Source organism: Gymnodraco acuticeps, unplaced genomic scaffold, assembly GCF_902827175.1.
Source record: "Gymnodraco acuticeps unplaced genomic scaffold, fGymAcu1.1, whole genome shotgun sequence".
NCBI lineage: Eukaryota > Metazoa > Chordata > Actinopteri > Perciformes > Bathydraconidae > Gymnodraco > Gymnodraco acuticeps.
In genome coordinates, this window is record NW_022991392.1 from 1 (window position 1) to 17,500 (window position 17,500).

General features: G+C 50.2%; 3 protein-coding genes across 4 annotated transcripts in view; all 3 read left to right on the forward strand.

The window, feature by feature from the left end:
- Positions 1-1,918: 1,918 nt before the first annotated feature.
- Positions 1,919-2,706, forward strand: bop1 (BOP1 ribosomal biogenesis factor). The gene is made up of 3 exons (XM_034241367.1): positions 1,919-2,189; positions 2,270-2,377; positions 2,465-2,706. Exons 1-3 carry the CDS (start codon positions 2,182-2,184, stop codon positions 2,616-2,618), a joined length of 270 nt encoding a protein of 89 aa, XP_034097258.1. The 5' UTR covers positions 1,919-2,181; the 3' UTR covers positions 2,619-2,706.
- Positions 2,707-9,704: 6,998 nt separating this feature from the next.
- Positions 9,705-15,102, forward strand: wdyhv1 (WDYHV motif containing 1). 2 transcript variants are annotated; one of them, XM_034241364.1, is made up of 6 exons: positions 9,705-10,255; positions 10,871-10,970; positions 11,039-11,089; positions 11,168-11,310; positions 12,285-12,410; positions 14,698-15,102. In XM_034241364.1, exons 1-6 carry the CDS (start codon positions 10,194-10,196, stop codon positions 14,714-14,716), a joined length of 501 nt encoding a protein of 166 aa, XP_034097255.1. In that variant the 5' UTR covers positions 9,705-10,193; the 3' UTR covers positions 14,717-15,102. The 2 variants fall into 2 exon arrangements, with proteins under 2 accessions (XP_034097255.1, XP_034097256.1); XM_034241365.1 differs by lacking the exon at positions 11,039-11,089.
- A 145-nt stretch (positions 15,103-15,247) lies between these two features.
- Positions 15,248-17,500, forward strand: part of lrp12 (low density lipoprotein receptor-related protein 12) — a 21,398-nt gene continuing 19,145 nt past the window's right edge. The window contains 3 exon segments of the mRNA XM_034241366.1: positions 15,248-16,061; positions 16,391-16,447; positions 16,568-16,703. Of these exon segments, the coding sequence (XP_034097257.1) occupies positions 15,944-16,061; positions 16,391-16,447; positions 16,568-16,703 (311 nt within the window). The 5' untranslated portion in view covers positions 15,248-15,943.

The window sequence follows — 17,500 nt, forward strand, 5'->3', positions numbered from 1 at the left end:
ACACCAGATTCACTACATCACCACGATCACACAACACCCGATTCACACATATCACTCAGATTCACACATCACCCGATTCACCACATACCCTTATTCACCACTACAACAGATTCAACCACATCACCAGATTCACCACAACAACCCAGATTCACCACTCACCAGATTCACTACATCACCAACAACAACACCCGATTCACCATAACACCAGATTCACCACATCACCAACAACACCCGATTCACCATATCACCAGATTCACCACATCACCCGATTCACCACATCACCCGATTCACCACATCACCTTATTCACCACTATCACCAGATTCACCACATCAACAGATTCACCACATCACCAGATTCACCACAACACCAGATTCACTACATCACCAACAACAACACCCGATTCACCATATCACCAGATTCACCACATCACCCGATTCACCACATCACCCGATTCACCACATCACCTTATTCACCACTACACCAGATTCACCACATCAACAGATTCACCACATCACCAGATTCACCACTACACCAGATTCACTACATCACCAACAACACCCGATTCACCATATCACCAGATTCACCACATCACCCGATTCACCACATCACCTTATTCACCACTACACCAGATTCACCACATCACCAGATTCACCACTACACCAGATTCACTACATCACCAACAACAACACCCGATTCACCATAACACCAGATTCACCACATCACCCAACAACAACACCCGATTCACCATAACACCAGATTCACCACATCACCAACAACAACACCCGATTCACCATATCACCAGATTCACCAGATTCACCACATCACCCGATTCACCACATCACCCGATTCACCACATCACCAGATTCACCACATCAACAGATTCACCACATCACCAGATTCACCACATCACCCAGATTCACAACAACACCAGATTCACCACTACACCAGATTCACTACATCACCAACAACAACACCCGATTCACCATAACACCAGATTCACCACATCACCAACAACAACACCCGATTCACCATTTCACCAGATTCACCACATCACCCGATTCACCACAACACCAGATTCACCACTACACCAGATTCACTACATCACCAACAACAACACCCGATTCACCATAACACCAGATTCACCACATCACCAACAACACCCGATTCACCACATCACCAGATTCACCACATCACCCGATTCACCACATCACCCGATTCACCACATCACCCGATTCACCACATCACCTTATTCACCACTACACCAGATTCACCACATCAACAGATTCACCACATCACCAGATTCACCACAACACCAGATTCACCACTACACCAGATTCACTACATCACCAACAACAACACCCGATTCACCATATCACCAGATTCACCACATCACCAGATTCACCACATCACCCGATTCACCACATCACCTTATTCACCACTACACCAGATTCACCACATCAACAGATTCACCACATCACCAGATTCACCACTACACCAGATTCACTACATCACCAACAACAACACCCGATTCACCATAACACCAGATTCACCACATCACCAACAACAACACCCGATTCACCATAACACCAGATTCACCACATCACCAGAGATTCACCACAATACCAGGTTCAACATAACACTAGATTCACCATAACACCAGATTACCAACAACAGCCGATTCACCCTATCACCAGGTTCACCATATCACCTGATTCACCACATCACCAACAACAACACCCGATTCACCACTACACCAGATTCACCACATCACCAGAGATTCACCACAACACCAGATTCACCATAACACTAGATTCACCATAACACCAGATTCACCACATCACCAACAACAACACCCGATTCACCACATCATTCACCATAACACCAGATTCACCATTACACCAGATTCACCACATCACCACTACACCAGATTCACCACAACACCAGATTCACCACATCACCAGATTCACCACAACACCAGATTCACCACATCACCAGATTCACCACTACACCAGATTCTCCGGCCAATCAAATGTATTTATGTTTTAAACCTGTGACATCACTGCTGAGGGGCGGGGCTTGTGTCTGACCTGTGTCTGTCTTCAGGTGATCATGTGATCTGTGGCAGCTACGACTGCAGGCTGAGCTGGTTCGACCTGGACCTCTCAACCAAACCTTACAAGATGCTCCGGTACGAACCTGTCCATCAAACGTTGTTGTTGATGTTGTTGTTGATGATGCTGATAATGATGTTGGTGTTGTTGTCTGCAGACACCATAAGAAGGCAGTGAGGGGCGTGGCCTATCACAGACTTTACCCTCTGTTCGCCTCGGCGTCCGACGACGGATCCGTGATCGTCTGCCACGGCACCGTCTACAAGTAATGACCTCACTTCCTGTCTTTGACCTCACTTGCTGTCTCTGTGACCACACTTCCTGTCTGTAACCTAACTTCCTGTCCCCACAGTGACCTGCTGCAGAACCCTCTGCTGGTTCCAGTGAAGGTTCTCCGAGGTCACGTGATCACCCACGACCTTGGGGTTCTGGACGTGACCTTTCACCCCTCCCAGCCGTGGGTCTTCTCCTCCGGCGCCGACGCCACCATCAGACTGTTCACCTAGCAACGGTTGCTAGGACACCACGTGCTGTTATAGGCTGTAACCATGGAGATGTGACCTGTTTACTTTTTAATAAAACTTGTTGTCTGCCTTCTGTTGCCATGGTAACTGTTTCTTCTTCTGTGTGTTTTTAATAATAAAAGTAATGCTCTCTTCTCCTCCGTACCCACATCTCTAAAAACGGGGAACAACGGAGCTGATCCAGATTTGCTGCGTCATGACCACATTACTAAAAATGTGGGCGGGCTTTACGCCCGCGGGCCAATCAGAAACGTTGCTGTTAGAAACAATGAGACGTGTTCTGGAAGTAATATGGTCTGTGTTCACATTAGCATGCTAACACTCAGAGCTAACCTGTGCTGGAGAGAGTGTGTGTGAAGAAGCAGGAAATCAAAAGGAAGTCACCTTGTGGTAAACCTGAGAGAGAGAAAGAGTTTGAGCTCCATCCTGTTTCAGAGAGAATCCTTGATGTGGTTTGGAACATGATGTGGAGTTTCATCACGGCAGCATTTAGCTGAGTTTCTGCTGGGAGAGTTCTCCTGATGAGATCTACTCTCTCTCTGAAGCTACTGACCCAGAGTCAGCTCTTTAGGAACAGCTGGAGGAGGGGGGGGGGGCTACAAGGACCTGTTTGGGATTTGGAGCAGGACACTACAGAGAAATGTCCTTAGTAACAGCTGGAAGAGAGGGGGGGGGGGCTACAAGGACCTGTTTGGGGTTAGGAGCAGGACACTACAGAGACATGTCCTTAGTAACAGCTGGAAGAGAGAGGGGGGGGGCTACAAGGACCTGTTTGGGGTTTGGAGCAGGACACTTCAGAGACATGTCCTTAGTAACAGCTGGAAGAGAGGGGGGGGGCTACAAGGACCTGTTTGGGGTTTGGAGCAGGACACTTCAGAGACATGTCCTTAGTAACAGCTGGAAGAGAGGGGGGGGGCTACAAGGACCTGTTTGGGGTTAGGAGCAGGACACTTCAGAGACATGTCCTTAGTAACAGCTGGAAGAGAGGGGGGGGGCTACAAGGACCTGTTTGGGGTTAGGAGCAGGACACTTCAGAGACATGTCCTTAGTAACAGCTGGAAGAGAGGGGGGGGGGCTACAAGGATCTGTTTGGGGTTTGGAGCAGGACACTTCAGAGACATGTCCTTAGTAACAGCTGGAAGAGAGGGGGGGGGGCTACAAGGATCTGTTTGGGGTTTGGAGCAGGACACTTCAGAGACATGTCCTTAGTAACAGCTGGAAGAGAGGGGGGGGGGGCTACAAGGACCTGTTTGGGGTTTGGAGCAGGACACTTCAGAGACATGTCCTTAGTAACAGCTGGAAGAGAGGGGGGGGGGCTACAAGGATCTGTTTGGGGTTTGGAGCAGGACACTTCAGATACATGTCCTTAGTAACAGCTGGAGGAGAGGGGGGGGGGCTACAAGGATCTGTTTGGGGTTTGGAGCAGGACACTTCAGAGACATGTCCTTAGTAACAGCTGGAAGAGAGGGGGGGGGGCTACAAGGACCGGTTTGGGGTTTGGAGCAGGACACTTCAGAGACATGTCCTTAGTAACAGCTGGAAGAGAGGGGGGGGGGGCTACAAGGATCTGTTTGGGGTTTGGAGCAGGACACTTCAGAGACATGTCCTTAGTAACAGCTGGAAGAGAGGGGGGGGGGGCTACAAGGACCTGTTTGGGGTTTAGGAGCAGGACACTTCAGAGACATGTCCTTAGTAACAGCTGGAAGAGAGGGGGGGGGGCTACAAGGATCTGTTTGGGGTTTGGAGCAGGACACTTCAGAGACATGTCCTTAGTAACAGCTGGAAGAGAGGGGGGGGGCTACAAGGACCTGTTTGGGGTTTGGAGCAGGACACTTCAGAGACATGTCCTTAGTAACAGCTGGAAGAGAGGGGGGGGGGCTACAAGGATCTGTTTGGGGTTTGGAGCAGGACACTTCAGAGACATGTCCTTAGTAACAGCTGGAAGAGAGGGGGGGGGGCTACAAGGACCTGTTTGGGGTTTGGAGCAGGACACTTCAGAGACATGTCCTTAGTAACAGCTGGAAGAGAGGGGGGGGGGGGGCTACAAGGATCTGTTTGGGGTTTGGAGCAGGACACTTCAGAGACATGTCCTTAGTAACAGCTGGAAGAGAGGGGGGGGGGCTACAAGGATCTGTTTGGGGTTTGGAGCAGGACACTTCAGAGACATGTCCTTAGTAACAGCTGGGAGAGAGGGGGGGGGCTACAAGGACCTGTTTGGGGTTTGGAGCAGGACACTTCAGAGACATGTCCTTAGTAACAGCTGGAAGAGAGGGGGGGGGCTACAAGGACCTGTTTGGGGTTTGGAGCAGGACACTTCAGAGACATGTCCTTAGTAACAGCTGGGAGAGAGGGGGGGGGGGCTACAAGGACCTGTTTGGGGTTTGGAGCAGGACACTTCAGAGACATGTCCTTAGTAACAGCTGGAAGAGAGGGGGGGGGCTACAAGGACCTGTTTGGGGTTTGGAGCAGGACACTTCAGAGACATGTCCTTAGTAACAGCTGGAAGAGAGGGGGGGGGGCTACAAGGATCTGTTTGGGGTTTGGAGCAGGACACTTCAGAGACATGTCCTTAGTAACAGCTGGAAGAGAGGGGGGGGGGGCTACAAGGATCTGTTTGGGGTTTGGAGCAGGACACTTCAGAGACATGTCCTTAGTAACAGCTGGAAGAGAGGGGGGGGGGGCTACAAGGACCGGTTTGGGGTTTGGAGCAGGACACTTCAGAGACATGTCCTTAGTAACAGCTGGAAGAGAGGGGGGGGGGGGTACAAGGATCTGTTTGGGGTTTGGAGCAGGACACTTCAGAGACATGTCCTTAGTAACAGCTGGAAGAGAGGGGGGGGGCTACAAGGACCTGTTTGGGGTTTGGAGCAGGACACTTCAGAGACATGTCCTTAGTAACAGCTGGGAGAGAGGGGGGGGGGCTACAAGGACCTGTTTGGGGTTTGGAGCAGGACACTTCAGAGACATGTCCTTAGTAACAGCTGGAAGAGAGGGGGGGGGCTACAAGGACCTGTTTGGGGTTTGGAGCAGGACACTTCAGAGACATGTCCTTAGTAACAGCTGGAAGAGAGGGGGGGGGGGCTACAAGGATCTGTTTGGGGTTTGGAGCAGGACACTTCAGAGACATGTCCTTAGTAACAGCTGGAAGAGAGGGGGGGGGGGGCTACAAGGATCCTGTTTGGGGTTTGGAGCAGGACACTTCAGAGACATGTCCTTAGTAACAGCTGGAAGAGAGCGGGGGGGCTACAAGGATCTGTTTGGGGTTTGGAGCAGGACACTTCAGAGACATGTCCTTAGTAACAGCTTGAAGAGAGGGGGGGGGGGCTACAAGGACCTGTTTGGGGTTTGGAGCAGGACACTTCAGAGACATGTCCTTAGTAACAGCTGGAAGAGAGGGGGGGGGGGGCTACAAGGATCTGTTTGGGGTTTGGAGCAGGACACTTCAGAGACATGTCCTTAGTAACAGCTGGAAGAGAGGGGGGGGGGCTACAAGGACCTGTTTGGGGTTTGGAGCAGGACACTTCAGAGACATGTCCTTAGTAACAGCTGGAAGAGAGGGGGGGGGGGGCTACAAGGACCTGTTTGGAGTTTGGAGCAGGACACTTCAGAGACATGTCCTTAGTAACAGCTGGAAGAGAGGGGGGGGGGCTACAAGGACCTGTTTGGGGTTTGGAGCAGGACACTTCAGAGACATGTCCTTAGTAACAGCTGGAGAGAGGGGGGGGGGGCTACAAGGACCTGTTTGGGGTTTGGAGCAGGACACTTCAGAGACATGTCCTTAGTAACAGCTGGAAGAGAGGGGGGGGGCTACAAGGACCTGTTTGGGGTTTGGAGCAGGACACTTCAGAGACATGTCCTTAGTAACAGCTGGAAGAGAGGGGGGGGGGGCTACAAGGATCTGTTTGGGGTTTGGAGCAGGACACTTCAGAGACATGTCCTTAGTAACAGCTGGAAGAGAGGGGGGGGGGCTACAAGGATCTGTTTGGGGTTTGGAGCAGGACACTTCAGAGACATGTCCTTAGTAACAGCTGGAAGAGAGGGGGGGGGGCTACAAGGACCTGTTTGGGGTTTGGAGCAGGACACTTCAGAGACATGTCCTTAGTAACAGCTGGAAGAGAGGGGGGGGGGGCTACAAGGATCTGTTTGGGGTTTGGAGCAGGACACTTCAGAGACATGTCCTTAGTAACAGCTGGAAGAGAGGGGGGGGGCTACAAGGACCGGTTTGGGGTTTGGAGCAGGACACTTCAGAGACATGTCCTTAGTAACAGCTGGAAGAGAGGGGGGGGGGGGTACAAGGATCTGTTTGGGGTTTGGAGCAGGACACTTCAGAGACATGTCCTTAGTAACAGCTGGAAGAGAGGGGGGGGCTACAAGGACCTGTTTGGGGTTTGGAGCAGGACACTTCAGAGACATGTCCTTAGTAACAGCTGGAAGAGAGGGGGGGCTACAAGGACCTGTTTGGGGTTTGGAGCAGGACACTTCAGAGACATGTCCTTAGTAACAGCTGGAAGAGAGGGGGGGGGGGCTACAAGGACCTGTTTGGGGTTAGGAGCAGGACACTTCAGAGACATGTCCTTAGTAACAGCTGGAAGAGAGGGGGGGGGGGGCTACAAGGACCTGTTTGGGGTTTGGAGCAGGACACTTCAGAGACATGTCCTTAGTAACAGCTGGGAGAGAGGGGGGGGGGCTACAAGGACCTGTTTGGGGTTTGGAGCAGGACACTTCAGAGACATGTCCTTAGTAACAGCTGGAAGAGAGGGGGGGGGCTACAAGGACCTGTTTGGGGTTTGGAGCAGGACACTTCAGAGACATGTCCTTAGTAACAGCTGGAAGAGAGCGGGGGGGGCTACAAGGATCTGTTTGGGGTTTGGAGCAGGACACTTCAGAGACATGTCCTTAGTAACAGCTGGAAGAGAGGGGGGGGGGGCTACAAGGACCTGTTTGGGGTTTGGAGCAGGACACTTCAGAGACATGTCCTTAGTAACAGCTTGAAGAGAGGGGGGGGGGGGGGGGCTACAAGGACCGGTTTGGGGTTTGGAGCAGGACACTTCAGAGACATGTCCTTAGTAACAGCTGGAAGAGAGCGGGGGGGCTACAAGGATCTGTTTGGGGTTTGGAGCAGGACACTTCAGAGACATGTCCTTAGTAACAGCTGGAAGAGAGGGGGGGGGGGGCTACAAGGACCTGTTTGGGGTTTGGAGCAGGACACTTCAGAGACATGTCCTTAGTAACAGCTTGAAGAGAGGGGGGGGGGGGGGCTACAAGGACCGGTTTGGGGTTTGGAGCAGGACACTTCAGAGACATGTCCGACTCAGACTGCAAGGAATCTGGGTGTGACCCTAGATAACAACCTGTCCTTCACTGCAAACATCGCTGCTACAACCCGTTGCTGCAGATACACGCTTTACAACATCAGGAGGATACGTCCCCAGCTGACTCAGAAAGCGACTCAGGTTCTGGTCCAGGCTCTCGTCATCTCACGCCTAGACTACTGCAACTCCCTCCTGGCTGGTCTACCTGCATGTGCCATCCGACCTCTGCAGCTCATCCAGAATGCAGCGGCTCGTCTGGTCTTCAACCTTCCTAAATGTTCCCACACCACTCCGCTCCTCCGCTCCCTTCACTGGCTTCCGGTAACTGCTAGAATCCACTTCAAGACACTGGTACTTGCTTACCGTGCTGCGAATGGATCTGGCCCTTCCTACATCCAGGACATGGTTAAACCGTACACCCCAGCGCGTGCACTACGCTCTGCATCAGCCAAACGACTCGCTGCGCCCTCGCTGCGAGGGGGACCCAAGTTCCCATCGGCGAAAACACGTGGATTTGCTATCCTGGCTCCAAGATGGTGGAATGAGCTCCCCATTGACATCAGGACGGCAGATAGCTTGCACATCTTCCGGCGCAAACTGAAAACTCATCTCTTTCGACTCCACTTCGAGCGTTAGAACGATTAACGAAGCACTTTTATACCAATAAAGGACTGGGTTACCTAAAGCCAGTTGAGTAGCACTTGAAATGTTTGGCTCTATGAAACCTGATATACTTATATGATTCTGTTTTCTTCAAGGTTGTGTCTTCCTGGTCGAATGTACTTATTGTAAGTCGCTTTGGACAAAAGCGTCAGCTAAATGTAATGTAATGTAACATGTCCTTAGTAACAGCTGGAGGAGAGGGGGGGGGCTACAAGGATCTGTTTGGGGTTTGGAGCAGGACACTTCAGAGACATGTCCTTAGTAACAGCTGGAAGAGAGGGGGGGGGGGCTACAAGGATCTGTTTGGGGTTTGGAGCAGGACACTTCAGAGACATGTCCTTAATAACAGCTGGGAGAGAGGGGGGGGGGGCTACAAGGACCTGTTTGGGGTTTGGAGCAGGACACTTCAGAGACATGTCCTTAATAACAGCTGGGAGAGAGGGGGGGGGGGGCTACAAGGACCTGTTTGGGGTTTGGAGCAGGACACTTCAGAGACATGTCCTTAGTAACAGCTGGAAGAGAGGGGGGGGCTACAAGGACCTGTTTGGGGTTAGGAGCAGGACACTTCAGAGACATGTCCTTAGTAACAGCTGGAAGAGAGAGGGGGGGGCTACAAGGATCTGTTTGGGGTTTGGAGCAGGACACTTCAGAGACATGTCCTTAATAACAGCTGGGAGAGAGGGGGGGGGGCTACAAGGACCTGTTTGGGGTTTGGAGCAGGACACTTCAGAGACATGTCCTTAGTAACAGCTGGAAGAGAGGGGGGGGGCTACAAGGACCTGTTTGGGGTTAGGAGCAGGACACTTCAGAGACATGTCCTTAGTAACAGCTGGAAGAGAGGGGGGGGGCTACAAGGACCTGTTTGGGGTTTGGAGCAAGACACTTCAGAGATATGTCCTTAGTAACAGCTGGAAGAGAGAGAGGGGGGGGCTACAAGGACCTGTTTGGGGTTTGGAGCAGGACACTTCAGAGACATGTCCTTAGTAACAGCTGGAAGAGAGGGGGGGGGGGCTACAAGGATCTGTTTGGGGTTTGGAGCAGGACACTTCAGAGACATGTCCTTAGTAACAGCTGGAAGAGAGGGGGGGGGGGGCTACAAGGATCTGTTTGGGGTTTGGAGCAGGACACTTCAGAGACATGTCCTTATATCTGAGACCTGTAATATCTGAGACCTGTAATATCTGCCTAAAGATAATATAATAGGAGACCTTTAAATATGAAAGGTTTGGGAGCTATTTCACTGAGACACCTCATCGCGGAGCTTTTCAGGCTTCCCTAAAGGTATATTAGAACACCCTAAATGTGATGTCTTAAAGCTGGAGTACTTGTGAAGGATAAAAACGTGGACTTTCTGGTAAACAACTTGATTTTGTTGAGTAAACGTTTTATTCATAAGTGTAAATATCTGAAAGCTAGACCTCATATCAACGGATGGAAGAATTCATACAAAGTTTTTGCAAAATCGCAAAACTTAATAGCGGAGCTATTTCAATGTGACACCTCATCGAGGAGCTGCCGGAGTTATTCCCCTGTGACACCTCATCGTGGAGCTGCCGGAGTTATTTCACTGTGACACCACAACATGGCGCTTGAAGAGAAAATCAAACCGAGCCGCGAAAAATGCGAATATACCAGCTGCTACTGGTGAGTAGAACTACAACATGTAGAACTACAACATGTAGAACTACACCATGTAGAACTACACCATGTAGAACTACACCATGTAGAACTACACCATGTAGAACTACACCATGTAGGCCTACTCTGTAGAACTGCAACATATACTGTATATAAACTACACCATGTACTGTGTAGAACTACAACATGTAGAACTACACCATGTACTGTGTAGAAACTACAACATGTACTGTATAGAACTACAACATGTAGAACTACACCATGTACTGTGTAGAACTGCAACATGTACTGTGTAGAAACTACACCATGTACTGTGTAGAACTGCAACATGTACTCTGTAGAACTACAACATGTAGAACTACACCATGTACTGTGTAGAAACTACAACATGTAGAACTGCAACATGTACTTTGTAGAACTACACCGTGTACTGTGTAGAACTACAACATGTAGAACTGCACCATGTACTGTGTAGAACTACAACATGTAGAACTACAACGTGTAGAACTACAATGTGTACTGGGTAGAACTACAACATGTAGAACTACAACGTGTAGAACTACAACGTGTACTGGGTAGAACTACAACATGTAGAACTACAACGTGTTTCTTCTTCTGCAGTGAGGAGAATGTTTGGTGTCTCTGTGAGTTCTTCAGGAGAGAGGATGCTGCTCAGCTGGAGGACATGTTTATAGTTTTTATCTCCAATGAGAACAGAACGGTGAGAACACACAGATATATGTAATGTAATATGGTTTAATATCATTTAATATAATGTATGTGTTTCAGGTTCCTCTGTGGAGGCAGACGTCTGGACGGGGGGGGCAGCCGGTGGTCTGGGTCTGTGATGTCACAGCTCATTAGCATATGCGGATGATGTCACAGTGATGTCACTAATGAGGTCATGCTGTGTTTCAGGATTACCACGTGGTTCTGCTGCAGGCGAGCTCTTCTTCTGTGGTTTATGATCTGGACTCGGAGCTGCCGTTTCCCTGCAGCTTGAAGCGTTACTCCTCTGATGCTCTGAGGAGTGAGAGGGGGATACGACCAGCTTATCACAGGTAACACACTTGAACACACAGGTAACACACTTGAACACACAGGTAACACACACCTGAACACACAGGTAACACACACCTGAACACACAGGTAGCACACACCTGAACACACAGGTAACACACTTGAACACACAGGTAACACACACCTGAACACACAGGTAGCACACACCTGAACACACAGGTAACACACGCCTGAACACACAGGTAACACACACCTGAACACACAGGTAACACACACCTGAACACACAGGTAACACACTTGAACACACAGGTAACACACACCTGAACACACAGGTAGCACACACCTGAACACACAGGTAACACACGCCTGAACACACAGGTAACACACGCCTGAACACACAGGTAACACACACCTGAACACACAGGTAACACACACCTGAACACACAGGTAGCACACGCCTGAACACACAGGTAACACACGCCTAAACACACAGGTAACACACACCTGAACACACAGGTAACACACACCTGAACACACAGGTAGCACACACCTGAACACACAGGTAACACACACCTGAACACACAGGTAACACACACCTGAACACACAGGTAACACACACCTGAACACACAGGTAACACACACCTGAACACACAGGTAGCACACACCTGAACACACAGGTAACACACACCTGAACACACAGGTAACACACACGTCACACACACCTGAACACAGGTAACACACAGGTAACACACACCTGAACACACAGGTCACACACACCTGAACACACAGGTCAGACACACACACACCTGAACACACAGGTCACACACACCTGAACACACAGGTCACACACACCTGAACACAGGTCACACACACCTGAACACACTGCTGAGTGAGTTCCTGAGTGAACAGGTGTGATCGTTAGCGGTGTGTAACGGCATTAGGTAATCAGGAAAGGAAGTAAAATATGTGTTTTGTGTCTCTGAAGGAAGTGACATCACTTTCCCTCTCTCAACAGGAAGTTCCGTGTTGTTCCCGCTCACAGCTTCCTGTTGAACTTTGCGTCCGATCGATCGCACATGAAGAACTCTGACGGCTCGTGGAAGATGCCCCCCCCCCCCTTACCCCCCCATACACACTACAGGTAAAACACCTGTAACGGAGTGATGACATCATGATGATCGATGGATGAAACCCTCTTTAATGTTCTCACATGCAGAGTACACAGTGACATGTGTTCTCTGCTGTGAACCCGTCCTAGCACCAGGAGTCTAGTAACAGGAGTCTAGTACCAGGAGTCTAGTACCAGGAGACTAGTACCAGGAGACTAGTACCAGGAGACTAGTACCAGGAGACTAGTACCAGGAGACTAGTACCAGGAGTCTAGTGCCAGACCATGAGTTTAGCACCAGGAGTCTAGTGCCATCTAGGTGATGTCACAGCTCATTAGCATATGCTGATGATGTCACAGTGATGTCACTAATGAGGTCTAGTGCTAGTCTCCTGGTGCTAGACCCTGGTGCTAGACTCCTGGTGCTAGACACCTGGTCCTAGACTCCTGGTACTAGACTCCTGGTGCTAGACTCCTGGTACTACACTCCCGGTCTGGTGCTAGAATCCTGGTGTGGTGCTAGACTCCCGGCACTAGACTCCTGGTTCTAGACTCCTGGTGCTAGACTCCTGGTACTAGACTCCTGGTGCTAGACCCTGGTACTATACTCCTGCTGCTAGACTCCTGCTGCTAGACTCCTGGCACTAGACTCCTGGTCTGGCGCTAGACTCCTGGTACTAGACTCCTGGTACTAGCCTCATGGCGCTAGACTCCTGGTGCTAGACTCCTGGTGCTAGACTCCTGGCACTAGACTCCTGGCACTAGACTCCTGGCACTAGACTCCTGGTCTGGTGCTTGACTCCTGGTGCTAGCCTCCTGGTGCTAGACTCCTGGTTCTAGACTCCTGGTGCTAGACTCCTGGTGCTAGACTCCTGGCCTGGTGCTAGACTCCTGGTCTGGTACTAGACTCCTGGTGCAAGACTCCTGGTGCTAGACTCCTGCTACTAGGCTCCTGGTGCTAGACTCCTGCTGCTAGATTCCTGGCACTAGACTCCTGCTACTAGACTCCTGGTGCTAGACTCCTGTTACTAGACTCCTGGTGCTAGACTCCTGTTACTAGACTCCTGGTGCTAGACTCCTGGTCTGGTACTAGACTCCTGGTGCTAGACTCCTGCTACTAGACTCCTGGTGCTAGACTCCTGGTCCTAGTCTCCTGCTACTAGACTCCTGCTACTAGACTCCTGGTCTGGTACTAGACTCCTGCTGCTAGACTCCTGCTGCTAGACTCCTGGCACTAGACTCCTGGTGCTAGACTCCTGGTGCTAGACTCCTGCTACTAGACTCCTGGTGCTAGACTCCTGGTACTAGACTCCTGGTGCTAGACTCCTGGTACTAGACTTCCTGGTACTAGACTCCTGGTGCTAGACTCCTGCTGCTAGACTCCTGGCACTAGACTCCTGGTACTTGACTCCTGGTACTAGACTCCTGATCTGGTACTAGACTACTGGTGCTAAACTCCTGGCACTAGACTCCTGGTACTTGACTCCTGGTACTAGACTCCTGGTCTGGTACTAGACTCCTGGTCCTAGACTCCTGGCGCTAGACTCCTGGCGCTTGACTCCTGGCGCTAGACTCCTGTTGCTAGACTCTTGGTGCTAGACTCCTGGTACTAGACTCCTAGTACTAGACTCCTGCTGCTAGACTCCTGGTGCTAGACTCCTGGTGCTAGACTCCTGCTACTAGACTCCTGGTGCTAGACTTCCTGGTACTAGACTCCTGGTGCTAGACTCCTGCTGCTAGACTCCTGGTGCTAGACTCCTGGTACTTGACTCCAGGTACTAGACTACTGGTCTGGTGCTACACTCCTGGTGCTAGACTCCTGGTCCTAGACTCCTGGTCCTAGACTCCTGGTCCTAGACTCCTGGCTCTAGACTCCTGGTGCTAGACTCCTGCTACTAGACTCCTGGTGCTAGACTTCCTGGTACTAGACTCCTGGTCCTAGACTCCTGGTGCTAGACTCCTGCTGCTAGACTCCTGGTGCTAGACTCCTGGTCTGGTACTAGACTCCTGGTGCTAGACTCCTGCTGCTAGACTCCTGGTACTAGACTCCTGGTACTAGACTCCTGGTACTAGACTCCTGGTGCTAGACTCCTGGTGCTAGACTCCTGGTCTGGTACTAGACTCCTGGTGCTAGACTCCTGGTGCTAGACTCCTGTTACTAGGATGGGTTCACAGCAGAGAACCCATGTCACGGTGTGCTGTGTACGCTGCATGTGAGCGGGGAAGCCTTGCTCAAGGGCATGACATCACTGTGATGTAACTGTTTGTTCACATCTTGATGACGTTAGTAACTAATGATGACGTCACTGTTTCTCCTCAGAGAGCCGGATGAACCTTGATGACTTCATCAGTATGCGCCCTGCTTACGGCTGGGGGCGGGTCTTCAGTCTGGAAGAGTTCCTGCAGACACACCTGGGGGGGGCCTCACCTTCATCTTAACCTTCATCACCTTCATCTTAACCTTCATCACCATCATCTTCATCATCTTCACCTTCATCATCTTCAGCAGCTTTATCTTCGTCTCCATCGTGCTAATAAAATGTTTGGGATATCCCGCTTTAAAACTATCGATCATCATCATTTATTATTATAAATATTATTTGTATTCTTGTTGTTGATTGGTTGTCAGTTTACAGTTGACTCTTTGTAAACAAACCTCAGGGTCAGAGGTCAGACTGAAAAATGTTGCTGTTTGTGTGTAAATAAACCTGTGTGTTTATGATAAGTCATGAGTATCATTACGGAGATCTTTGTTGGTAAAACAACAACAACAACAACAACAACTGTTCTCATGGATCTGTATCAGATGGGGGGAGGGGGGTGGTAACATAGGAACAGCTGCTTTGAGTTTGTTTGAATTTCATTTGATTTATGAAATAAAAAAGACAATTACATAAGAGATGAAATAATAACCCACCAAACATCCGGGTACTAAAACCGGAGGCAACCGTCTTTGTGTAGAGTAATGTCGTCACGTAGGAGGCGGGGCTTAGACACACACAGGTCTCCGCTGCGGACTGTTGTTGTTCTGAAGCTAAGCTAACGGAAGGTTTCCGGCAGCTCGGGTTAGCTGTGTGTTACTCGTTATCTCGGAGTATCCCGGATTAGCTTTATCCCGGGTCTTGCTGGGTGTCCTTCTTGTGGAGCAGGACGGGCTAGCTGTTAGCATGTTGTTAACGTTAGCCTTGTTAGCTGTTAGCTCTAGAAACAGCTGTTAGCTGCTTTCTCTCTGTTGCAGCTAGCTCTCCTATTACACTTTATATCCCGGGTTAATTTAGTTCAGTGATGGTGTATCCCGGGTTATTTTAACAGTTTATATCCCAGGTTACTTTAACAGTGAGGTGTTTTGTTACGGATGGAAATATCTCAGTGAATTGATGGTTGCTGTTAGCCTGAGCTAACGGAGTCTTTGTTAGCAGACGGTTAGCTGTTAGCTCACACTTAGCTCACTGTTAGCGGGTAGATTACAGCATATGCTAAATTAACAGATCGCTGTTTATCTGAGATGCAGCCATTGGCTCGCTGACCTTCATCCTCCTGCTCACCTGTCTCACCTGCTCAGGGTGATGTCGGCCCTCAGTGCAGGCTGCAGGCTGCAGACTGTGCTCTACCTGCTCAGGGTGATGTCGGCCCTCAGTGCAGGCTGCAGGCTGCAGACTGTGCTCTACCTGCTCTCTCTCTCAGGTGAGCCTCTCTACACTGAGACGAACCTCTCACATCCAACCGCTTATAGTAATAATGTGAGAGTATGCTAATGACTGTTAGCTCTGTGTGGGGGTTATTGCAGTGATGAATAATAACACTACTCTCTGAGATTAAAATCGTCATCATTTACTATATTTATTATTCATTTTTTATGTTATTATAGTGTTCTTAGAATAGTTTTCTATCTGTGTTTTTAACTGGATGTATGCACCACGACACCAAGTCAAATTCCTCGTACGTGTCAACCTACCCGGTGATAAACCTGGTTCTGATGATTTAATTTAAATATGCTCCGGTGTGTTTCCCAGGATGCATTGCAGCGTCTCAGAGGAACGGCAACATGTACGTGTCGGGGATTTCTAGCGGTGAGGAACCCTCTCAGATATTACTCAGTTCTGATATAAACACACATGGGGGGGGGGGGGGGGGGGGGGGGGGGGGGGGGGGGGGGGGTCAACGTTGTCTAATGTACCTGTGACCCCCAGCCTGTGGAGAGGGGGCGGAACTTCTGAGAGGCTCCAGCGGTGTCATCAGCAGCCCTGGCTGGCCAATCAGGTACCAGGAGAGACTGAACTGTAGCTGGATCATCAGAGGGAGACCAGGAGAGACTGTTACTGTCAGGTACTCACACACACACACACACAACACACACACACACCAACACACACAGACAGACACCCACACACACACACAACACCACACACACACACACACACACTGTGTACCAGGAGAGACTGTTACTGTCAGGTACTCACACACACACACACACACACACACACACACACACACACACACTGTGTACCAGGAGAGACTGTTACTGTCAGGTACTCACACACACACACACACACACACACACACACACACACACTGTGTACCAGGAGAGACTGTTACTGTCAGGTACTCACACACACACACACACACACACACACACACACACACACACACACACACACACACACACACACACACACACACACACTGTGTACCAGGAGAGACTGTCACTGTCAGGTACTCACACACACACACACACACTGTACCAGGAGAGACTGTCACTGTCTGGTACTCTCACACACACACACACACACACACACACACACACACACCCCAACCACACCGCACACACACACGCACACACACACACACACACACACAGTACCAGGAGAGACTGTCACTGTCAGGTACTCTCTCTCTCACACACACACACACACACACACACACACACGCACACACACACTGTACCAGGAGAGACTGTCACTGTCAGGTACTCTCTCTCACACACACACACACACACACACACACACACACACACACACACACACTGTACCAGGAGAGACTGTCACTGTCACGTACTCTCTCTCTCTCACACACACACACACACACACACACACACACACACACACACACACTGTACCAGGAGA